The sequence below is a fragment of the Leptonychotes weddellii genome, chromosome 14 (genome assembly GCF_054177405.1).
Source record: "Leptonychotes weddellii isolate Sample4059 chromosome 14, ASM5417740v2, whole genome shotgun sequence".
NCBI lineage: Eukaryota > Metazoa > Chordata > Mammalia > Carnivora > Phocidae > Leptonychotes > Leptonychotes weddellii.
In genome coordinates, this window is record NC_138382.1 from 34,417,499 (window position 1) to 34,443,985 (window position 26,487).

The 26,487-nt window shown below is 39.0% G+C and overlaps 1 protein-coding gene across 12 annotated transcripts in view; it reads right to left on the minus strand.

Annotated features, from left to right (window-relative positions):
• Positions 1-26,487, minus strand: part of BNC2 (basonuclin zinc finger protein 2) — a 420,003-nt gene that overhangs the window by 118,932 nt on the left and 274,584 nt on the right. For 7 of the 12 annotated variants that reach the window (XM_081804108.1, XM_081804113.1, XM_081804111.1 and 4 more), the window contains one exon: positions 1,796-2,031. The exons of the other annotated variants lie outside the window; for them this stretch is intronic. In XM_081804108.1, coding sequence (XP_081660234.1) covers positions 1,796-2,031 — 236 coding nt within the window. The remainder of the gene's footprint in view (positions 1-1,795; positions 2,032-26,487) is intronic. 12 annotated transcript variants of the gene reach the window in all.

Genomic DNA, 26,487 nt, shown 5'->3' on the forward strand with positions numbered 1-26,487 from the left:
AGCATCAGAGAGGCAGCAGTAAAGGTGGTACTAGATTAGGGCATATTATCGTAGGTTTTGAATAAAGTAAAGAGTGCTTAGCCATGCTAACAATTCTGTGCAAAAATGTGCAAGAGCGTCATTCCTTTCTGTAGAGTAAGAGCTATCCCAAATGGATATTAATAATTATGTTGTGGAAACGAATGTAGAAAGATGTGGCACCATATCTACTCCAGGCCAGTATGAGCAGGTATTGTGAAACTGGTTGCATGCTTTATTTTTCCTGGCCTCTTCCTTCTGGACCTCATGCCCCCTCAGGTCTCCTGGCCACCCAGGACTTAACTTTCCACTCACCCCACTGAAATGCCCCCATCCTGAGGCAAATGAGATAATGCTTGTGAAAGTCTTCTATAAACTAAAAACGTAATATATAATTATTCCTATTATCATCATCATCTTGTCTTCTGAGGGCCAAATTCTTTGTGCCTTCCAAGTTGACATCTCACTAAACTAAGCAATGATTCAATGCTAACCAAAGCAGTCTCAGGAGCAGACGGATTATGCCACCCTCTGTCTCTCTCTACTTCTTGTCATCATACCTCTCTGCTCTCCTGCCCTGGCTAACACCTGGAGGTACCACATAGGAGAATGACAGGAATGTGTGTGTGTCTATGCCAGGTTAAGGCAAGGGGGAGTGTGAGGCCCTCCACTCTTCGCATACCACACTGGCAGCCAAGGCCTTGCAAACAACACAGGGTGACTGGGGGATAAACAAGGCTGGCAGAGCCAAAAACCGTTTTTTTTTTTTTTCTTTCTTTCTGAAGGGGTCAGTTCTCCTGGTATTATCCCCATAAGAAATTTAAAAATCACTTCAGATTCTACCTTCTCCAACTGTGATCTCCTTTGGCAGGAGGGAGTACTTCTTCATCGTCCAGTGTAGTCTTTTTGGATCCTGGGGTCTCCCAACATGCTGTTTTCAACATTTACCCTTCAAGGGTCGTAGGAAGACAGATGGCCATAAAAACACTTCAGAGGCAAAGTACACAATGCAAAGCGACTCATGACATACTGCAAAAAATGACGAAAAAATGCAGGGAGGTTGGGGTGGGGGTGGGAAGCGGAGGCGGTAGGCCTCCAGGAAAAGTCTTAAGACCCTTACCAGATTGCAAGTGCCACTGATACAAACAAGAGGCTCAAGCTGGAAGGACAGGTGCTGCGAAAGCCAAATCTATAACCATGTCTCTGGGTTCTGGAATGTGAGGGTTTATTGGTTATAAAAGCAGAGAGTTTACAGGGGTTACAGTTCTTTTGATTTGGATGAAGAAGCAATAAATAAGGTACACAGACAACCAAAAAAAAAAAAAACAAAACAAACAAACCACTAAACCTACAAACTCCGTGCAAGCAAAAGCCCTACTAAACCCAGATAAAATGTAATCTCAGATTTTCACAAACACGTCACCCACCTCAAAGAGCCCTTCCTTTTAGTGGGGCTAAATCAGACTTGTCAGAGAAGCAGGAAGCCCACGTTGTAGGGACAGAGAGCTGAATTTAAAAAAGATGCAAACAAAGCAACACTAGGCAACAGGTCACTTTTTCCTTTCTACCATCCACCACAGAGGCCCAGTGCCAGCCTGCTGGGACAGAGTTCCTTCTCTCCAGTTCTACAACAAGCCTGCCAAAAGGAGCACTTTAATCAGAAGAGGGTGTGCATGCCCAGGCCTGTGAGGGGCAGGAAAGAGACCAGGTTCGCAAGGGTTCTCCCTCAACCCGTCCTAGAGCCGGCCAGACACCAGCTTCGCCATCCTCCCCCTACCTGAAGGATGTACCCCCGGACGTAATCCCGCAGAGTCCAGCCCAGGCCGTGCAAGATGTGCAGCACCTCCTCTTGCTTCAGGACACTGAAGAGACGGTCTAGCAGGATCTTTAGCCGCACCGGCACCGCCTGCGTCCCGTAGAGCATCAGGCTGCTGATGTCGAACACCACGTTGGACTGCACGATCTCCACCTGGGTGGGGTGGTATAGATGCTGTGTGCTGAGTTTATCCAAGGCTGTGGTGTCCCCACCAAAGGTCCGGAGGTGGGTGGGAATCCAGAGATCGAGGGAAAGGGCAGAGACAAAGAAAGTAGAAACAAGTCACTGGAAGTTATCAGGGCTCTGTTTCTACAGATGGATCATGACCACAGATGTTTAAGCAAGAGTTTGCAATGTAAACAGTTCTCTTCCCACCCCCTCCCTGCTTTGCCTTTTCTTTTTAATTTGGTTTGGTATGCTTATAAATTGCAGACAACAGCAAATACAAAACATACTCGACTTTCAGAAAGAGAGCCACTGAGGTTGTTTCTAAATGACTGTGGCTGGCTCTAAAAACCTGACTAATTAATTTGCCAATTGAACTATGGCTTAGCCCAAGTTGCCGTGATGTCCTCCCCACCGACCAAAGACAGACAGAAAAACAATTCCCGACTCCTGCCGTAAGAGCAGACTTAGCCAATATCAATTTTCTGAATAAGATTCACCCCTTATCCTACTTGAATTGTTTAAAGAGGAAGAGGAGAAGCTCTTTAGACTACAGGGTTAAAAGGCCCAATTGGAGGGAATAAGAGCTACTAATGTAACTCAAGTTAAATTAGCGAGCAGGGATTATCCCAAGAAGTAGTTCTTCCAACTCTCCCTCTTGCTATTCACCTGTTAGACAGTTTAATGTTCACTGGCCTATTCAAGAAAAAGGAATTCACGTTGTAACTTGGTCCCTTTTTATAAACAGCTCTGACAAGGGTTTAGTATCTGATGAAAACAGGGAAAAAAATGACAAACATCAAAGTTGAAGAATTTCTGTGTATTTCAGGGGTGTTACCTCAGTCCAGAAAACTGAGGATAACCATCCTCACAGTAAATACGTTAGGCCTTTTTCTCCTCATGTCTAAGAAGTTACATCTAGACCTAAAAGCCAAGATAAGGTCGTATGTTCTAGTCCCCATCCTTATCTGAGCTCCTGGGAACCCTACTGCAGATAATGTAATTACAGTTTTCCTCAGTTTCTCTACAGTGAACCATTAAGATAACATTGTCTCATCTACAAGGCTCAAAGAGATGCTGCAAAGATTAATGGGATAATGAGTGAGAGGTGCTTTGAACTCGTTAAGAGAGCACAAAAGCCTCAGATCAACTGTCAGAATTATACACAGATGACCTTCCAGAGATTAAAAAAGATAAACGTGTGAGCCTGAAAGATGGTCATCTAATCTCATAAGTCAGGCAAATGGGCATCAGACAACAACCAGGCTCCAATCGTAACTACACCTGAGAGCGCCCGAGTTTTTTGCAAGTTCTAAAGCATTGCCCGTGCCTTCTCAACCACTCTTCCCAGCACCTCATCCCTTCACAGTATAGGGCTACTATACATGTGCACGCTGAGCAACTCCTGTTTGAATATGCCTGTATTTCTGCATATTAATGCAGGTAGTTAAAAGTACACGCACACACACACTTTTTTTTAGTATTTCAAAATTTATTTTTTCAGGGTTCCTCCTCCACTCTCGTCTCCTCCTGACTTGTGGTCACCAGAGAGTTCATGTACTCTTGATAAATTGCTTTCTTACATCCACAGTGTAAAGGCCCTTATCATTTACCCGCTGGCTTCATTCAACACATTTACTCCCAGGAATACTCTGTCAAAGAGTTCGGGTTTCCTCATACTTCATTTCTTGCAGCTGATTTGTCTGATCTTTCCTATTCTAGTGGTTAAGTCAACTTTGAATAAATAGCTTTAAAAATTAATTTAACGTTTGGGAAAGATAAGGGATTCACAAGCCTAGGGATTGAAGTCGTCTCTCACTCCACAGGGCATTTAGACTGCAAAAATGTAGGAATGAGGTATTATTATCCCTGTTCTTCTTCGAGTAGAGCTTTACTACTCAGCCTTCTGATGAGTAAGCTGCTCTGCTTACAGAATCCAGTAACCAGGTCAGGGGAAATCTGCTCCTCTCCCCCATTTCCCTTCATCAACCCTCCTGGCCTGCATCAAACACCTCTTCACCAAATACACTGCCAGGACCACCACAAATAGGAAAGCAAGAGGGTTCAGTAGAGGGGAAATAAGATGACACCAAATCTTGATTTCTGTCCCCATGTTTGGTACCTACAGCCGTGCATTAAGTACACACAGGTGTGTGTATCTATGTGTTCGAGGGCTGGATGGGAAGCTGTCACCCCTCTTCCTCCTGCTCTTCAAAAAAGGGCTGGCATTTTAAGAAGGTGAAGAGGACTAAACTGTTGAGGCTCCAGAAACAGAGAGAAGTTGTTCAGAGAACTGAAAGAGCACAAGTGGAAAGGTAAAGCAAAAACATTTCCCTAGATATGCTTTTGAGCACAACAGAGAATAAGAATATTATAAGGACGTCACCTGATTCTTCTTCATAAATATGCCATATGTCAAAAAGGAGAAATACTGTTATAAGCCACATAAATATACGGCAGGGATCAACAACTTTTTCTGTAAAACGCCAGACAGTAAATATTTTAGGTTTGTGGGACAAACGTCCTGTTTCACAAGGACTCACCTCTGCTATTATAGAGGGAGAGGAGATAAGACTTAAACTAATGGGTATGTCGGTGTTCCAATAAAACTTTATTTACATAAATAGGCACCTGGCCACATTTATACTCTGATATGGAGGATGAAAGGGTGGGCCAGGTACTTAAAGAAAGTCAATAGTAGATAAGGGAAAAAAAACTTGAGAGTGTGTGGGGCGCCTGGGTGGCTCAGTCGTTAAGCGTCTGCCTTCGGCTCAGGTCATGATCCCAGGGTCCTGGGATCGAGTCCCACATCGGGCTCCCTGCTCTGCGGGAAGCCTGCTTCTCCCTCTCCCACTCCCCCTGCTTGTGTTCCCTCTCTCACTGTCTCTCTCTGTCAAATAAATAAATAAAATCTTTAAAAAAAAAAAAAACAAATTTGAGAGTGTGATTTAAGCAGTGATTATCTAGGAGATGAGCCGCCGACAAAGGACTGAGAAATTAAACTGCCCAGCTTGCAGGTGTCAACTATAAATTTCAGCATATACATATCATCGAAGATTATGATCTGTCAAATTTCTTGAATGTATCAAATTTTTCTGCTTTACAACTGCTGGATCATACTAAGTCACCAAGTTGTTGACAACTTTTGGGGATGTTTCCTAGGTGAGCAAAGGGTAAGTGAAATTTTTTAGGTGTCCTAATAACAGTAAACTGAGTCTGCCTCATGTCATGACCTTCCTATGTCTGACTGTGGAGGACTCAAGTCTGAGTCTTAGTAGGGTTAGGAATATGAGTTGGGCCAATGGCGATGAATAAAAGGCAGGGCAAGAACTTGTTCAGCAGAATGGAGTGAGAAAAGAGGGTCACCTAACTTTACACTTTATGGGCCTAACCATCTTAAATTGTCCTATACCAATGTCCATTTTCAAAAGAAATCTTAAGAAAAACTGGGTATAAAAACATATAAAAGTAAAGCTATTCTTGGTGAAGCTGGAGTGCGTGTGGATTAGAGAACTTCCAATAATTTGTTATTCTCTTCTTCCATTCAACTTGTTTAAGCTGGGACCCCTAGAATTGCTGGAAGCACAGTGTAAAAAAAAGGCACTTTTCTATACAATAAGATGATGTCAGCTGTTTTGCCTGCTTTACATCTACTCCCCTTCATTCTGGTACCAGACACTTGATTTCCCTTTGGGGGGTCACTCTTCCCCTCAGTATCAACTATCTCACAGACCAAAATGTTATGTTCCTTGAGCCAGGCCTGGAAACCAGGATATCCCCAGGCCCCTGGCACAGCAACTTGTTCAAGAATGGGCAAGTGACCTAAGTCTGAACAGTGAGCCTAAATCTAGGATTTTAGTTAGAACTACTGAGAAGTCTTCTCTTTCTTAGAAATTTGCAGGTAATATATATGCTTGAGAATGAGAATCACATGGAAGACAGTTCAGGCTGCAAAATGGTCTGAGAAAGACCAAGTACTGATAGTAACTGTTTGATCCAGAAGATATGGATATGGCAATGTTGAGGCCGGAATTTTCAGTTACATGAGCCAAAGAAATCTCTCCTCACTCTCCCTTTTTATGTCTGCCTGAAGTAGGATTCCATAATTTGTATCTAAAGGAGGCTTGACTAAGACAACCACTTTTGGGGGTACTTTTCCAGCTGGATACCATGTAATTTCAAAGCACCTATCAGTGGTTCAACTAAAGGTATATTAGTTCCAGGCCAAATGCTATTCACAATTTCTCCAATGACTAGAAACAGGGTATCCTTAACAATTTCATATCTCATACAAATTTACAAAGGGTAATGGATACCATCAACGTTATTAAATAAAAATAATTGTGTGTTGGGGGGTGGATAAAGAAAATGACCATTTAAGTACTAAAAGTCAGGCATCATTCTAGGGGGTTAAAATGATCTCCTTTAATCCTCCAAAAAAATAAAAAACACACAGTATTACTCTTATTGCCTATTTAGAGATCACAGGCTCAGTGAAGTTAAGTAACTGGCCTAAGGTCACTTAGTTATTTCTCCCAAGAAAATTCTGTTTCCACCACATGTTCAGATAAACAGTCAATAAGTCTGGAAACTTGCAAGTCTTCATCATGTTAGAAGTCCCTAACTCCCAGCAATCTGGGCTTCTTGCCCATCACTCTGCTGAAGCAAGCATTTCAAAGGTCACCAACACCTGCCTCACTATGAAATCCAATAGCTTTTTTCCTTCATTATTCTCCATGATCTCTTCACAGCAGCTGACCTTATTGATCACCACTCCTCCTATAATGCTCTTCTCCTTCGTTCACGCATACATTCATTTATTCACCAGCACTTAATAACTTATCACCAAGGTAGGTGCTGCATGCAGATGCTTAAGTAATTTATGTTGTGGTCTCCACCTTCAAAAGGAGACAGACGCAATCAGTATAAATGCTATAAAAGAGATTTGATAAAGTACTGTAGGACACAGAAGAGAGGGTAACTCTGCCAGGAACGCATCGTCTTGTGAGATAACTAGGAATTCAGTAAGTGAGAAAAGAGGAGAGCAGTCTAGGTAGATGGAATGAAGGCAGGCATTCTCAAATATTATGTGCATTAGAATCACCTGAAGGGCTTATTAGAACACAGATTGCTGGGCCACCGTCCCCAAAGTTTCTGATTGGGTCTGCGGTGGGGACCAAGGATTTGCATCTCTAGTAAGTCTCCACAAAATGCTGATGCTACTGGCCAGGGACCACACTTTGAGCACCACTGAACTAAGGGGAAGACAACAGAATATCCACAGAGTGTGTAATAATTGAGGCCAAACCATTAGAGATAAGTACAAAGGAGTCAGATGGGCAAGGTGTAAGGAGCCTTAATATTAAAGGCCAAAAGCTGTGGAAGGCTTATGATATAATTTTATTTCCTGTTAATAGGATACAGAAAACATTAAGCATTTTATAAGATAAAAATGACTTGTAATTTCAGATATAAAACTTTGACAAGAGTCCACAAGTTGAATTAAAACAATGGTTGTCAGCTTGAGGGACATAGCACGTGTTCACGGTAAAAGCCAATGAATAAACATCAGCCAAGAGCCACAAGCCCCATTTCTCCTTTAAAAATTGTACCCTTCCTTCTTAACAAAATAATGGTGTACTCTGACTTGACTTATACAGTGCAATGGCCCAGGGTGGAAAACTCTCCTGGGTGCCAAACTAAATGAGGCTTTCTGAAAGCCCCCTTTAATTATTAATAAAAGCACCAAGAACCTGGGAAGGGGTGGTTTTTTTCCCCCTGACTATACCTATATGGGGAAGGAGTAGCTAGAACCTGGTATTTGGGTCTATGTTGGAATATTCAGAATTCAGACAGAACGCATTCACCTCTAGCATTCCTACCTATTTTAACAATGAATCACTCTTTAGAAAGTATCCTGTGAGAGCAAAGTACAAGTGTCCAATACCAGAAATGGCTTTTGCCTCCCAAGATATTCAAAGGCAAGCCATTCTTTTCAGTTAATCCTGACACTCATCCCGAGAAGTTGGGATCATTACCTGGGAAGAAAAACCCATGAGCCTATGACATGTCTACTTTTTTAAATTCAGTTTGAATATTTTCCTGGATCTATAAACTTTGTAAGACACATTAGATAAAACATGAATAGAAATTTTACATGATTTCTTTCAGAAACTATGTTGATCATTTAATAAGGTAGTTACAACCTACTTAATCAAATAATATCAAAATATTTATTTCAGTTATGATTAATCATCATTTTCATCTTTTTTTTTTTGAGAGGAAGGGAGGGGGGAGGGGCAGAAGGAGAGGAAGAAAGAATCTCAAGCAGGTTCCATACTCAGCGCAGAGCCTGATGTGGGGCTTGATCTCATGACCCTGAATCATGACCCGAGCCAAAATCAAGAGTCAAACACTGAACTGACTGAGCTACCCAGGTGCCCCTCATCTTATTTCTTATAAAATTTTGAATATTTTCCACACCTATTAATAAAGGTAGAATTAACATAAATTATGATCTAAATGCCAAAGCACTTAATTTTTAGCACTACATAACTGCTTTCATTAAATACATAAAATCAGTTTAACCATGAGATCTAACGAAATTAATAAATGTTTTTATAATATACGACTCTTACCTAATTTGTTCCTGATGTCCAACACCATATTGTGATACACGCATGGAACCACATTATCAAAGTGAGACCATGACTTTTTTCCCCATGACTTCTAACATATTCTTCATAAAAAAACTTAGGTTTACATTATACTACATCATTACTAATTAAGTAATAAGAAATAGCATTTCTATTATAAACTGAGTAATATTATTAACCCCACATTTTATTCTAGACTGTTTTAGTAATCTACCCTATGAAATGCAGTCTACAACACATTGATTTTTTAATCATTTTTCTCAAAATGCATATTAATACATTTATTTGAATTGAAATGTGAGTTCAATTTCTTCCAAAGAAAATTAAATTAGATTTGGAAGCATGATTTGACCATGACCACTGGTGGAAATTTTCGTCAATCAAGATAGCTGAATCTGCAATGATAAAAGTATCTCTTTTCAAAAAAAATAAAAAGCATATTGCAGAAACTATTTGAATAATACAGTATTTTTATTTTCTCAATCTTTTCTGTGTATACTAGAATAAGCAATATGCCTCTAAATGAAAGACTAACAGCTAAATTTATAAGTAGACATTTAATACACCTTGTTAATGCCTTTTTCCAGAAACTGAGAAGGTGAATGACTATAACAACATCTCGGTAATAAGGTGGGTGATTTTCATTTTTTTCCTTTTAACAAAACTAACTGATCATTGTGTAGTTTTTGGCATACAATTTGAAATGATTTCTAAGAAGTGAATGACGATGGGATAAAGTTCTTTGTCCCACCTATTCATGTGAACAGGTATCTCAGTAGTTACATCTGCAAAAATGAGAAAAGACAGGGTAACTTTTCTATTTCTTACAATAAATACTATTTATTTACTGATATATGAACTAGTCTGGGAAGGAAAAAATTATAGCCTCATCCATTTTATTGACAGGTGTATTTCTAACAAAAATCCACTTTGTGTTTAATAAATTAGAAAAATTTGTAATATTTCTATTGCTTTGAATCTTATCATCTTGATCAAGTTAAACAATAAAATCTCTATTTATAACATATTATTTTCTTAATTTTCATTGCAGACATGTGTAAGTTGAATGATACAAGACTTTCCAGTGAACATGACTGACTATATTTATAGTAATGTTATTTGGAGGAAGTGAACTGGAAACAAGAGTTAAAGAGATAAAATAATGACTTAAAACAATGATTTAAAGTTCCCAATGTTAAAAAGATAGTTGTCCTCCAGATAAGGGACAGTTTCTAGGGCCAGACTCCAAGGGTTCAAATCTCAGCTCAGTCACTTACTTGCTTCATGACCTTGGCAAGTTACTTAGTATATGAAAATGTTAGGATGGCTTTTCACTTTCAAAATTCTTTTTAGTAGCAGGCAAGCCAATAGCTTGAAGACCTCTTCCTTAATTCAAGGAGCGAGGAAAGAAAAACACAGAATCAAGACCAAGCTAAAAGGTGTGGGGAAGATAATAGATGTTTAGAGTAAAGATGAGACAGGGTTACAAGAGGACTAAGATTTTCTAGTTTGGGGGATTTGGAGGAGAAATCAACTGAGATGCAGGGGAACCATCAGGATTTCAGAGCTGCTGCCTCTCCAGCTGTCCACCTGTGATGAGCTGCCTCTAGGAATCCAACCAGTCTTACACTACACAGCTGATTCTTAACCGACCCAAGCGCCATGCTCTCAACTCCAAACATATACTTGACCCTTAGTGCTGAGAAAGGTAGAACTAAAGAACCTAGGCTGAAACAAACCTTTTTGTTACTGTTGTTGTCTTCTGATTGGCTATGTCACAGGTGCTCATTGAAAAAATGCCATAAATTCGAGAAAACAACAATAACAACAAAACAATCATCTATAATCCCACCACCCAAAGATTGCTAATGTCCATATGTTGACATAGTTGCATCTACTTTTTTCAGTCCATAATTTTATATAGTTGAGGAGGTCTACACTATGGATACAAATTCTTATCTTGTTGGTTGCTGTTCTTCTCACTGAACATTATATACAGCGAAAACACTGAAAATTATCTCAGGCTACTTAGCACCCATACATTTTTCCACTGCACTTTCTCCTGGATCAACCCCTCCTCTCTGGCCTAACTTCTACCACTTTAGTACAGGCTTTTAAGACTCTCATAACTCCATTAGTGCAAGTGACGCCTGGTAGTCTGGTCTATCTCTGTTCTCTCTGGCCCAGTACAACCTAAATACAACCCACAAGTCAGTCTTCTCAAAATACTGCTTATAATATGTCTCTTCTCTGGTCAAAAGTTTCCAATGATGACCCCAGCAAAACCCTCCCTCCCCGTTTACACAAAGTCCTTAACCTGGGTCAGGAGACCTTGGCCAGATCAATTTACTATCCATCATAGTAACTGACGCAGGCCTCCATGACCAAAGTGAGCTACACACTACCTTTTCAAACATTCCTAGCACTGCCATATTTGGTCACTAAAAGAATATTTCTAAGCCCTATGCTAAGTTTTGGAGATTTCATGAAGAACAAAACAGATCAGATTCAAGCCTCTTGAAGTTAATAGACTAGTGAGGAAAACAGACTTTAAAAAAATACACATTAATGCACAGAATTACAAGCTGGGTATGTGACATGAGAACATAACTTAAATGGGTAAAAAATTAATTGGCTTTTCTAGGCAAAGCCAGTTCTGCTAGGACATGAGAGGGAGCAGCAGAATAGTATAAGATGATGCTGTAGAGATAAGGAGGGTTCCATCTGCTGAGCTACATTTAAAAAATGTTTAATTTTCAATGCTGTTCCTTTAAGTGCCTTTCCTCTTATTTACCTTTTGACTACATCTTTCTTCTAGCTTCAAGTTCTATTTTCTTTTTCCATGAAGTCTGGAGAGGTCCCCTCATCTAAGAGCAAACTGTCTCAATAATGATGTGTATCCCAACCACATGTTGCCCATTTACTGGGTCACTTATGTACCTATTTCATCATGAGAGCTTGATGTTAAGCAGCAACCCTATCTGACACATAATAGACTCAAGAGTGTTCAGTCCTCATATTGTTGAATGGATAAACACAGTTAAGTGAACACAGAATAGGAAAAGACCATCAGTGTATTTGCACTGAAAGCCTAAATGTATGATTCTCCTGTGCCACCAAACTCTCCATTTTACCCATGTCCCTCTCCTTTGATCTTTATATTCCTCTTTATACTCCCCTAGAGAACAGTGGGGTAGGTAATTGTGGCAGTTTAGGGAGTAAGGTGGGGCTGCTAGCTGGGCAGGAATCAACTAAGCTTTTCATCATCTATTCCCTTTCCTACCATTTCATGCATTATTTGGAGGCATCCAATAGATTTCTAGGTAACAACAATATGAAATCTAGTATTGCTAAAGAAAACAAGCTTGATGACAGTGGGTATAGACTAGAATATAATGAATAGACATTATGAAAATCATAGCACAGATCACTAGATTTGTGATCAATGTGCTAGAGCTATGGTTTCACAGCTATTAAAAAGGCATGGATGGTACAGATTTTGGACAGGGTCAGAGAACAGTCACACAATAAGACTGTAAGAACAGCATCTACAAAGAAAAGATTATTTTTCTTTTATAAAAGGTCTAGAGAAAAAAATGAAGCCAACATATAAATTAATCTCTTTTTAGATGTGGAATTTTATCTGGAAAAAGAAAAGGGTTTAACTGCACAATACGGATACTAGTTAGAAAAAGAAAAGAAAATTCACACAACAAGAGCTTCTTAAACTGTGAATTAGGTAACTGAGGGAATGTAATTTACCTGGATTTCCTTAAAATGCCAGAAACAGAAGCTTAAACTGGTAATTTTCAAGCTATGAGACAAAGGAGAAATTGAGGTCTGGATATAATTTTAATAAACACTTTAATAGGATAAGACCCCAAAAGGACATATAAGTCTGGATGAAGAAAACTCATTTCTGTTAAAAACAGAATTACCATTAAGGACAACAGCCAGAATTTTTGTGGTTCATTACTGTAAATGTGTAATGTAAATGTAAAATAAGTATAAAATGTAATGCAAAATATGCAGTAGTGAAGTAATGTGAAATAATATACACTTTGAACAGTATTGCTAACTTAAAGAACAAAGTAATGTTCTTTATAAAATTCTGTTTTCAAATGTATAAAATAGTGCTGGGGGTGGGTAAGGAGTGGTTATAAAAGAACTTGCATTGCATCTATCAAATGAAATGTGAATAACTATTTTTTATTTCAATTTTTAATAACAGGAATTACTCCCCAAACCTTCAAATAAATTAAAATAAATGTAAACCTGTAATTCTACAGACTTCACTTCTAATATTTTCTGTGAAGGTCACAGAAATAAGAACATATTCAGATAGTTTTTTTTCTTAATGTAGGAGTATAAAAGTGCTTTTCACTGATCCTAGAAAATTGGCTCTCAGTGATAGTTTATAGTTCTTAGTTTTCCACAACTTCTTTAAACATAACTTTCTTTAAAAGCCAGATTCAAGTGACTTAGGTGGTTTTTCACAGGAATATGCTCGAACGTTTCAGGCCCTGACGTCCAGTGGTCTCCCATCTAATAGCTGCTCAAGCACGGCAATGCGAAGCTTACGGCCATTAAATAAGAAGTGAGAAAAGTGGGGTAACTTTTCAAAACCACCTACTTTGCACAGGAAAACAATTAAAAATTTGTATGAAAATGGCCTAAAAGGAAATCTTTTAATTCACTAATTTCCAGTCCTGTCCTGGACATTTTAAAATTTTTAAATACTAATTTGAAGCAATTTTACAATAAGAAAAAAAATTAAAGAAACCTATTCTTCCATTTTGGGTGAAAGCCAAGTGAGCCTTAAATTGGAAAGCTAATTGTTTCGAGAACTCCATGTCTCTTGCCTCAATTCCCCTTAGGATTCTAAATTATAACAGCATCAAGTGGTCAGCTTTTAGGAGCTCTGGGTCCTAGAACACGATTTTAATTTCTAATAGATTAACATTTAACACCTGTCTTTAAGGGATTGTTTTATGGAATTCTTTCCATGATTAAGAGTTCAGAAATAAAGTTGTTAGGGACAGGATTTTATAAGAGCAATTTCTGGGGTCAGATTTTTAAGTTTTGATTACTTATAAACAGATTATTGTTCCCTTTCCTACTCCAAATACCCAAATACTCTGAATTTATGAGGATCGGTGGCTCTTCACTCTTGCTAATATGACCAATAATTTCCAATTACACCACACTTTATGATATGCACACTATACCCGATATAATGATATGTCATTTCAATGTAGCTAGCCCATGAACTTCTACAGGTTTAATGGGATTTTGCGTATTTAGAATTTCACCATAAAGGGGCCCTTTGGAATCATTAGAACATCAATCCTTTCCCATTATAAGACTCAGCTCTCTTACTAGGCAAGAGAGCATCAGGGCGCAAGGCAAAGGTTTAGCCTACCCATAGATTATAAGCCAGATCCTAATAAAAGCCATAGCACTTGGGGAAAACATTAATAAATGGCAATGATGACATATTAAAAACTTTTTAGTGAATCAGAGAATCAATCATGAAGGCAGACAATGACTGTTATTAAAAGAAGGATTCCTTATGACTTGAAGTAATATTTAGATCTGTACATTTTATTCACTAATTTTGGGGAAAAGAACTATATAATTGGGGGCAAATTAAGTACAAAATAACTCATGTTCCATTTAAGTCACAACTTTCTAACTCTAACTGTCAAGGTTGAATTAATTAGGATACTTAATACCAAGGAGAAAGAAGGCGTGCTTCAAGAATTTTTTTTTTTTTTAAGGAAAGAAGAAAAGGAATGATATATAGCTCCAAGAGTTGATCCCCAACCTGGTGATAAAAACTGTCAGTCCTTATGTGTGAAGGGTTTATTTTTTTTCTTGAACAAATAGTGTGTCAGTGTTTTTAAGTAAAACAAAACAAAAACCTACTGAGCCTTCATAAACCCCGATTACATTACTATACCTTATATACCTCATGTGAATGGTTCTTGATTTTTTTTTCTTGTCCCTTAATACATGAGAGATAAGTATATGAACACTCTTATGGTCCATTATGGATGTGATTCTAATCTGTAGTGAGGAAAAGGGGGACAAAAGTAGTTCCAATGAGGCCCCACTGTCCTATGGATTTTAATCATCCCTAGTTGACATTTAGCTTTGAGAGTATGTGGATATGCACACACAAACACCCACAATTAGTCCATGGCAGAATTTGAGCTCCACTTGAGACTATATAGTAATATTTCAAACTGATTGGCATTTCCCCCCTGTGGCCTTATGCATAATAAAGTCTTCTCAACAGACTTTGGAAATCATTAAAGTCTGACTGAGGCACACATAAAAGTAGACTGTCAACGCTTGGTTATTCAGAAGCTCACTCTTCTGGCTAGGAGATTAAACAAATCCTTGGTTTTATTTCTTCTCCTCCTTCTTCCTTACATGGCCCACTTTTGGGGGGGCATGTCTTTCCTCATTTATAGCAACTCCATCAGAAGGTGGTTAAGGGGAAAAGAGAAAATTTAATCTGCAAACTTGACAGTAAATCTAGGAAGAGATCTGGTACTTGAATCTACTTGCTGCAACCAGGTCTGGGGGGTTATTGTTCCTACTGCTGCTGCCCTATCCAATCTCCAGTCGCCAAGGCTGGCTGAAAGTTGACCACATAAACCTTGCTTTATTTAATTTACAGATCAATGAATTAAATGTACACAGACTACAAAACACACCTTGTTTTAAAAGTAACTATTGAAATATGCTACTTGAACAGGCCACGTAAGTCCTTCTATTAAAAAATGAACTTTTCTGTAAGCGAATAATTACCCTACTCCTAATTTATTAGCTTTAAGAGACGTCATTTTCTTGAAGTAGCAGTCCACTAAGAATTTCACTAAGGAAACACTGTAAATGCAAGGCATATTTATTTTTGATAGAACATATGCTTTAAACTCTATCACATGTAGTGAAGAAATATTTCAAAATGGAGAGAGAGCAGTAATACAAAAAGCCAGCATCTGGTAGGAAATACCTAAAAGAAAGGAATGATTATATTCCGTCTTCCTTTTTTTTTCCCCCCATAAATGTCACTTTGTGTCACAAGTATTTTTCCTTCCCTCTCCCAGTAAGTCAGCCTGAAATCTCATTCTAAATCTATAATCAATCTTTTTTTTTTTTTCTTTTTCTATTCTCTCACCATAATCCCTTAAAACTCTGGGCTATCACACACACTTTTGACACTGATGTGTGTTTTCTTCTGGATTGCTGGATTTGCTTAATGCATATATCAAGTATCAAACTGCTTTGCATCTGTCACTGGAGGGATAAAAGACCCTATATAAAGAATTGCTCATTAAAAAAGGGTTAAGAAGGCAGTCTTAGGAAAATTCTAAACTAACCAATTGTTAAGTGCATGAACAGAAAATATCAAGGACTAGAGCGATCCTTGCCAGTTTTTCCACTAACATGATCAATGTATGATTGAGCAGATGGGGAAACAAAGTTGCCATCCCATCCTAAAGTTACTAGTTGGCTATTTGACATGTATGCATTATCAACAAGGCTAAATATCTTCCAGAGTTTGGGCCATTGGCAAAATGAAACTATTTTATAGCATCACCAATATTTAATAAGTGCAAACTTTCAGAAAAGAAGTCGAGGCTCCTGAAAAGATGTGAACAAAGAAACAGAGGGGAGATACTGGTTAGCTCTTTGAATTCTGGTTACCAACTTGATAATAATAATGACCCTAATTTCTAATGAGAAGAAAAATTCTATTAATTAGTACCTACAGGCACAACCATAAAAATAAATCCAAATTTTAAAATGGAGCAACTTTTCCTTTAGTTTTTTTACTGTATTTAAAAACAGTACTAGAAAACACTTGCCAACTTCATTTAGTCTCTGACTGAGGCACACATATGTGATCTCCTAATTTACAGCTTGCACGTACAGATGTTCACACTTAGTAAAAGGGCTTCTTAATAGCTTTTTTTAATTAAAAGTGTGTTGATAATAGGTGTTTTAAACATATCCAAACAACACAGCTGAACTGACAAATGCCTGTCTTCATGCCTCACCATGCCTCACATTGTGGCAAGATTTTATGAGAGAAAAGATTATGATTCAGTCACATGTATATAGGATAAATGTTACTCCAAAAACCTCTAAATGAAATCTTTCATTAATTTTTCTCTCTATGATCTGTTTCCAAATAGAAAATGTTAGATTGCTACTAGGTTTATGTAGCCAAAAGCAGAACCACACAGCCCTCGCTTGCTGCCTGCAATTTTTTTCCTTTGCAAAACTTTGAACCCCATCCAGCTTTGACACATTGCCTCTTCAGTTAATAACTATCAAGTTTCCCCTTGTCTCCTGTCTACTTTTCTTTGAGGCAATTGCGCACTCAGCACCCCGAGATAATAACACACATCTATAAGATAAAAGCAATGGCATTAATGTAATTGTCTGCCTCTCTCTCTTTAGCCTAATCTTTTTTTCCTTCAGTTTTGCCTGTGTGACACCTGTTTTTGTCTCCTCTGATCCTACGACAGGTTTTCCGCTGACAAGGTTTTTGCTTGACAGAGATTCTGCAGACAAGAACATAATAAAATATGAAGAACTGCTTGTCAGAGTTTCTGCCAATGCTCACATGAAATAAAGGGAAAAAAATGACTTTTTTTTTTTTTTTTTTTATAAGGGGCCCTGTGATGGTCGCTTCTGGCCTGTCAGAGAAAAGACCTCCCTGGTCAAGTTCTCCAAGCCAAACAGGTGTTTTCTTTTATGGCAGAAGTTGATTTGCTTTTTAATTTTTACTGATAGTGGAAAACATGAACGGCCCAAGAGGGGAGGGGGGAGTTTCTATCCATCAGATGTTTGCAGGCAAAGGAATATTGAAGAACTACTAAATAAAAGTGGAAGATAGCTCACTCAAAACTGTACCTTCTAAATAAGGCTAAAATGCCAACATCTGTTAATGATCAAACAAATTGAACTTCCCTAAAATTTACTTCCTGGCTAGTCAGGCTGCTTAAAGCTCCTACCTGTCTTTCACTGGTTTTGTTGTCTGAAGATGGAAGAAAACAGCAAAGGCAAGAACAGAGAGGCTGGACAAGAGAAATGCAGAAGTGGGACTAAAGGCAAGCATCTGCAGCTGTGCTTACCACTTAGCATGGAAGAAGCTGCTGAAATGGAAATGGCAATTAGGAATCAGGGACTCTACTAGGTACACTGAGGAGTTTCCGCAAATCTTTGTCCCCGTGCTCCCACGTAGGAGATGCTGCAGTGGGTATCAGCACACAGAGATGAAGAAGTGCCCTTCCTGAGCTCCTGAGCTAGGGGAGGGATCAGTACTCCACAGAAACGACCCTCTGGTCTCAGTGAAGTGCGCTGAGCACGTTCAGAAGGGAACACTTAATTGCTCCTGGGGGCAAGGGGATCCCTATTCCCTGAGGACAAGGGCAGAGGAAAGACTGGACATGATCGATAGGGCAGCAAGTGTGAAAGCTCGAAGGACTGGGAAAGAGCTGACAGTGATGAGTGAAGGGAGGGCAAGAGACTGGGTTTTGGCTTTTAGGATTCTCACACCAATTCTAACTACTCTACCAGTAAACCACTTTAACCTAAGCTTCAGTCTGCCAATTACACTATCTCATCCCGAGGGCCTAGAACAGCTATGTCTAATAAGAAATACAATTCAACTCACATACTTTAATTTTTGTAGTCTCTTTTAAAAGGCAAAAAACAAACAACGAAACTAATTTTTAAGAATATATTTTATTGGGGCGCCTGGGTGGCTCAGTCATTAAGCATCTGCCTTCGGCTCAGGTCATGATCCCAGGGTCCCGGGATCGAGTCCCACATCAGGCTCCCTGCTCCGTGGGGAGCCTGCTTCTCGCTCTCCCACTCCCCCTGCTTGTGTTCCTGCTTTCGCTATCTCTCTCTCTCTGTCAAATAAATAAATAAAATCTTAAAAAAATATATATATATTATTTAACTCAATACATCAAAAGTATTACCAATATGCAGATAATATATCAATAATTCTTAATGTGATATTTTACATTTTTTTAAGATTACATTTCCAAATTCCAGTGTATGTATTTACAACAGATCTCAATTTGGACTAGCCACATTTAATTGCTCAAATCCATAAGAGGGGTTTCCTGATTGGAGAGCTAGGTCTGGAGTTGCTTTTGGATTCCTTGGCCAACTGAATTTAAGGCCCAACAACACTGTCCTTTCATTTTGATGGGTTTGATCTTCCATCTGTAGCATCACCTGCCTGACCATACAAGCAGGCTGGGAGGCCTAAGAGGCCAAAATGGGAATTTTCCTTGTGCATCAAGGAACAGCTCCAGGGAGAGAGAGAGAGCAACCTTACTACAGGGCCCCTTCACAGATACTGCTTATGATTCTACCCAGTTGTGGTACTAACACCTTAAAATACTGTCTATACAGCGCTTTGGCTATATGCTCACTAACTAATAACAGATGAATTCAAGAAGCTTTTGAAAAATTACAACCACCTACCCTCCAATTGGGCAAAACCTGGTAAGGAATGGGATGCATAAACAACATTTTATGCCTCCCCAAATACGAGTCAGAATTTCTCTGAATTACCCTAGTTACCTCATCCCATGCTTTCACTCTTCAACAAAGGGTAGGGGGAGGGCAGGGCCCCTGCTCGGAAGAAGTCATCACCATGACACAGCAGGAAAAGGAAGATGGTTGAAGAGTATCAGCCTGATATTGCTGAGACATATTGGGTCCTTATGGCCCAGCAGTATCTCCTGGTCTATCTGAATAGTGAATCCTGAGTAAAATGAGAGGAAGCTGAGTGTTTCATTTATAACTCCTTCAATTTGTGTTCTGCTTAACCTGGTGAACTCCAGTTAATTAAGATGTTCCTATAAACAATTAAGCTTCCTGTAGGATCGTTAGCAAGATATAAAAATTTATGATGTAATAAAGTACAATGAAATGATAAAGTGGTTAGCCCATCAAAGCACTTCACATGCAAGAATATAGGTGTGAAAATGGGCAAAAGCAGTCTGAAATCTGACTAAAATTCATCTACTTCTGGTTTTTGGACTCTCAACAGATAAAAATATTCCTACAATCCATTTTAACTGGTCTACACTTCTCAAAATGTGACTTCAGGGAGAAAGTGTTTGACTTCTGTTCAAATAAAGGCTCAAATGACACTTTAGGGGAAATGGAAGGTATGGAACTGGACTAGATTTACTGGGGAAAGAAGCCCACACCCCCCGTATCTTAAGGGAGGCTCTGGATATTATCATCAGTATTAAGTCCACTCTTCTCTTTAATCTTCCTCAAAACCTTGCTGTGATATTTAGGCATATTCCTGTTATTATCTGCATTTACAGATAAAAGAACTGAGGCTTATTAACTAGGGATCGAGATGGGATTTGACCACTGCCTGGTAAATCCAACTTTTAACCACTAAACTATGCTAAAACATGCCTGTCACACCCTCAAGGGTGAAGTTTTACTTCTGTAAGAGTTTAGAAATAACAACAACTAACACTGTCTAGTAGATTATCTTATTTAATCCTAGGAAGAACCCTACAAACTCAGTGCCATTATTATCCACATTTCATAGATGAGAAAACAGAGAGTACGTAACTTGGCCGAGGTTCTCCATGGTAGGTGGTACAGACAAGCACATGAACTTAAACAGAACTGCACTCTTACCTACTTTTCTATCATGCCTCCCATTTGTGTATCTGAAGCTTCCTCATACCCTGGAGCGCGAGCTCTATACGTTTCAATCTCAAGATCCTCCCTAGAAAGTCCTTAGCAGTAGACTGGCGTTGTATACTTTAGAAGCCAGAATTTACCAGACTCATGTTCCATCTGAGTAAGCAGCAGCCAGAAAAAAAAATGTGGGGAGCTAATAGGCAGAGAGCCCAGGACTTTGAAGGGGAGGCATTGTTTGTGCTGTGATTAAAAAAGAAAAATTTTAGGGAGTTCAAAGCACCATCCCAAAAGGTGGGCAGGCTAAGAAACAAATCAAAACAAGCAGCTCAGGGACACTATAAGAATATAGCTAATGCCATTAATCAAGCACTGAACCTTTGCATTTGTGAGGATGTCCTCCCTTTAAAGCTTATCAGCTGTGATCAGGGAGTAAAGGAAAGAAACAGAAGAGGGCACGGTGCCCTCAGGTCGAGTAAAGAAGGCTCCCATGCCAGGCAGGAAAATGGCCTTGTTTTTGCTCTTTAAAATAAAAATAACTGGAGAGATGTTCAAGGACTTTGTCCACGGAGAGACCAGGACTCAACTGCCTCACCAGAGCTAGGAGGCACCTATAAAGGTGGTTTCCCTAACTAAAAATGAATTTCACGGCTAGGCAAGCCAGGTTTCAGCATCACAATGTGGAACTAAGTCTACTTCTAGATAGATTCTTTTAAGCAGACACTACATTAGTTCCTACCTTTTCCAAACCAGTGTACCAGGGGAAGAGGACTATGGTGTTCCTACCCACATGCAAAGCCCTGGCAGCATGACTATCTACATCTTCCCAAAGATTCAAGTTCTCATTTGCAAAGCTGATATTTACTTCCCTGTGCTAAGGAATCAAGCTAGTATCTTTCTTACAATTTTCATCAGATCCTAAATACCCCCCTGCAACAAGTCTCTCCCAAAGCAAAACTCACTCTTACTGGGACAATCTCCAGGTCAGTAAAAAGGAGGTCAGGGCTATCTTGTAGGTTAATATTTGGGAGGATTACCTTTCCTTTGTGAGAAGACACTCAGTTTTTTTTTTTTTTTAGATTGTATTTATTTATTTGAGACAGAGAGAGAGAGCGCATGAGCAAGAGAAGGGGCAGAGAGAGAGGGAGAAGCAGACTCCCCACTGAGCAGGGAGCCCGATGCGGGACTCGATCCCAAGACCCTGAGATCAATGACCTGAGCTGAAGCCAGACGCTTAACCGACTGAGCCACCCAGGTGCCCCAACACTCAGTTTTAATCACCCTCCTCTCTTACTCTTGAAAAATTTACAAATTATCATACACAAACTGTTGCTGAATTACTTAGAGTGAGCATGATGTCACAGAAATGTCATGCATTATTTACGATAAAAGACTTCTAATTGGGGTGTGAAGGGGAGAAAGGAGGAAGGAGAAGGAAAAGTTACTACTCTAGTAGTTATTCGGGCTTTTGGACTGGAGTCGGAGAATATTACGGAGTTACCAGTTGGGAATAAACTACTTTCACAGATGTTTAGACAATTCATAAGAAGAGCACAGACTGGGACAAATAATAAAGACATGTGACTTTTCATGGGATAAAATGAAAAATTACTGCTTTTGATCCACTCTGTTTAAATCCTTATAAAGTACATCATACTGCCAACAAATTTGAGGAATTTCTAAACAGAATGTGGAGATCTTGTGATCTCTGACATAATCAAAAGTTTTTGATTGTAAAATGTTCAGAACCAATGGCCCTGATTTAAGACTTAATTATGCAGATAAAGCCTCACTAAAATTTTCTTTTAGGTATATGCTTGCCAGTTTAGCAAACAAAAATAAGGGCTCACTCAGCTAAATTTGCAGATACACAGCTATCCTAAAAAAAGTATTTACTGTTTACCTGAAATCCAAATTTAATGGGATGTCTTATATTTCTATTTGGGTGAGGGTCTCTATAAATATCCCTGTTCTGATAAGATGTATCAAGTAAAAAAACTGAGAAGTCAATTCAATAATGCTGAGAAAAAAAAGAAAAATTACTTCCAGTGAATTACAAAAAAGAAAGGTTTGAAATTAATGGATTATATGAATATTAAGTCTTACAGTACATTAAACCATAAAACTGGTTGGTGTATGACACTAAATTAACTTTATACTGCTCACCATTTCCTGTGGCACAGAACTAAGGAACTGAAGGATACCTGGCACAGTACTTTACATATGATGTATGTTTAATAAATATCTATTCATTGATGATCCAGATGATGCGGGCCAAGCCTGCTCATTTTACATTAAAAAAAAAAAATTGGAATAGTTTGGATTCCAGCAGGAAAGCAGCTGGCTTGATGACCAAATAATTAAAGTAATAATGCAGGACTATCTTCTCCTTGAATGAACTGAGGTAGTAAAGAGAAATCACATTTACAGAACATAATAAAGGAAAGGTCTTGAAAATTCTGGTGCAACAAGCATGCTCACAGGCAGACCCGAGCCAAAGGAAATAACACCAGTGTTAATTCAGGTTGCGTGGAAGTGAATGAAAATGCTAGCATTCATGCAGCTTGTTGGAATGGTGGATCCTTTTGATTTAAATCAAAGTATTCTATAAAGAAAAGAATTTTACTGAGAAAGCTGCTGTGGGGTTCGTGAAGCCATGTAATATATTTTTTATTCATCAAGCCCCACCTCCTTGCCAAATGCTTACTAGATATACTAAGAAACAGATTTTTTTTCTTAAAGGTAGTTTTAACAAATAGGGTTTGTTGGAAGTAAAAATCACTGACCTAGTAAAGGAAAAAAAATTCTACATACATCACGTTTCTAAAATCTGCCTACCTCTGTTCTCAAATACACAAATCAAATATACCCCAACATGAAAGAAAAAAACTCCCAGGTGTCTTGGATTATCACTAAATATTTCCTAAAATCATTTAGAATAGAGTGTACTTAAAAAAAAATTTTGCTACTTTATCTTAATGGTTTAGAAATAAAGTCTTCATCTAGACTAAGGTCATCACAACCAATTTGCAAATAATAAATAACAAAAATGATTTAGTACCATAGTTCTGAACCTTTACACCATGCTCCAGTTTCTTACAAAGGCAACAAAGTCCTATTAGTAACACTCCTCATTAGAAGCAAGCACTCTCCCCCCACCACCTGCACCCCACCTGAGCCCTCCCTATACACCTTACCCATTATTGGGCATATACTAGTAATACATGCTATTCTCTCTCTCTCTCTCTCTCTTTTTTTAAGGTTTTATTTATTTATTTGAGAAAGAGCAGAGAGAAAGAGAGAGAGCACATGAGCAGTGGGGAAGGACAGAAAGAGAGGGAGAAGCAGACTCCCTGCTGAGCCAGGAGCCCGATGTGGGACTGGATCCTAGTACCCTGAGATCATGACCAGAGCTGAAGGCAGAGGCTTAACTGACTGAGCCACCCAGGCACCCCCTTGCTATTTTCTAAGACTATGTAAAATCTTTGGCTGAAGCTTTAATTCTGTGAATGGTTGAATTACTACTATAGTATGGTGGGAAAGGGTCAAAATGCAACAAACTAAATTTCTACCAACATAAACATTTATGTCTCCAGTAAAGAAGTCCATTGCTGCTCTCATCCTGGTATGCTATTTCGGCACTTTTGAACCAGGAAAAATTAAAACTTGTAGGAATTTTAATTTTTTTCAAGACTCAGTCTATATCTTAGGCGAATGAAGGAAAAACAGAGAAAAGATAATGCAAACAGAAGAGGGAAAGAAATACAGTCGTTAAATGAATTAGTCCTTTACCCAAGAACTCTGAACAGAAATTTACAAAATTAGAAAGTCTGGGTTATTTCACACTGTAGGTAAGGAAATCCTATACCAAAAAAAGCTTATTTTGAAATAAAGTTAAATTCAATAAAGCCCTGCTTTCTATTAATCAAAGTGAAAGAGCTAAAATTCATTAATGGGGAGAAAGAACAGGAAATCCTTTATTAATTCAGTGGGAAATACCTATTGGTAGTCAAGGAACTGTGTTGGGTTTTCTCCCCCTCTTGACTCAATGGTGCTAAAGATTTCAAGGAAGTAATTTGTGAAAAGCACATGGCCCAGTGTGCAATTTCAAAACCTAGGTGTTATAGTATGATGAATTAATCACTCACTCTCTTTAATTTTTTAAAACATCTTTCTCAAGATTATTGTAAAGCAGCTAATGTCAACAATTTAAGCAGGTTGGAGAAGCAATCTGTAAGGCTATGGACGTGTATGTGTGTGTGTGTGTGTGTGTGTGTGTGAGAGAGAGAGATATAAGGACCCATGAAATCCAACATCTTACAAAGAAACTGAAGATGCCACTATCAAAAGAGATACAGGAACATATTTATTCAAAAGAGGCCACCAAATTTCTAAACATTTTTCTTTTTATAGAGAACACTTGATTCTGACATTTGGTTATTTTTTTAGCAGCACATTTTATTATTATTATTATTATTATTATTATTATTATTATTATTATTTGAGATAGTGTGACAGAGTTCACATGTGCACACAGGAGTGGAGAGGGGAAGAAAGAGAGGAAGAGAGAGAATCCTAAGCAGGCTCCACACCCAGGGCAGAGCCCCATGCAGGGCTGGATCTCATGACCCTGAGACCATGACCTGAGCTGAAATCAAAGAGTTGGACGCTTAACTGACTGAGCCACCCAGGTGCCTCACCAATTTATTATTATTATTTTTTTTAAAGATTTTATTTATTTATTTGAGACAGAGAGAATGAGAGAGAGCACATGAGAGGGGGGAGGGTCCGAGGAAGAAGCAGACTCCCTGCCGAGCAGGGAGCCCGATGCGGGACTCGATCCAGGGACTCCAGGATCATGACCTGAGCCGAAGGCAGTCGCTTAACCAACTGAGCCACCCAGGTGCCCCCCAATATTATTTTTTTTTTACAATATAATAACAGGTGGAGTATGTTTAGTGATACGATGAAATAATTCTATGAGATGTGTTCTCAGTAGTCTTACTGCTGTTCTGTACACATTCAGAGACGCACTAAAAAACCCAAGTCATTTCCTCCTTGTCCCACACATAGGACACCGTACCGTGTGAGGCAGCCAGGAAGACTGCTGTGTTTCACCTCTGAGCAGAAATAACTAGAGATATGATTTCAGGGTTTTCTGTGCAGGAGGAGAGAATGGAGCAACTAGTTGAAATGCCAAGGGCAAAAAGAGTGGGTGCTCTCACCCCACTGCCAACTCAAAAGCTAGAAGCCAATCCCCGTCATATTTGTCCTAATGAATGGGGGAAGAGTGGGGTTTGTGTATCTCTGTGTACATATTTGGAGTTGTGGACCGATAAACCATTGAGGGGGAGAAGAGAGGTCAAGGTAGTAACAGCAGTTAGAGAAGGTTAAGATTTGTGAATCTCCACAATTAATATCCCCAGAAACACAGGATTTCTAATGACACAGTAGGAAAAGCATAGGCTGATGTAACAGAAATGCCTTATTCAAGTTTGGTGAAAAATCACATCCCTCAGAAAGTCTCAGAAACAACCATTGGCTAGGGATAATTTATTTTGTTCGAGAAAGAAGAAATATTTCTCCCCCCCTCCACCCACCCGTTACACTACCAATGTAATATGCATGTGGAAGCTGGACAGGTAAAACAAACTGGTGACACAGTAAACTTTTATACTCACAAGGCTACCACAGTAGATAGATGACGGTAACACTTTGGAAAAACATGAGAGCGAATGAATGAAAAGTCCTTTGTTTAATTGACTGACCCACTCATTGCTTATCCATTGTTCAGTTTCTTAGTTTTAACATACCATCATTTATTTGAAGGGCTTCATGTACTTTATCTTTAATTCTCATGATAAGGGGCGCCTGGGTGGCTCAGTCGGTTAAGCGACTGCCTTCGGCTCAGGTCATGATCCTGGAGTCCCGGGATCGAGTCCCGCGTTGGGCTCCCTGCTCAGCAGGGGGTCTGCTTCTCCCTCTGACCCTCCTCCCTCTCGTGCTGTTTCTCATTCTCGCTCTCAAATAAATAAATAAAATCTTAAAAAAAAAAAAAATGCAGGGACGCCTGGGTGGCTCAGTCGGTTGGGCGACTGCCTTCAGCTCAGGTCATGATCC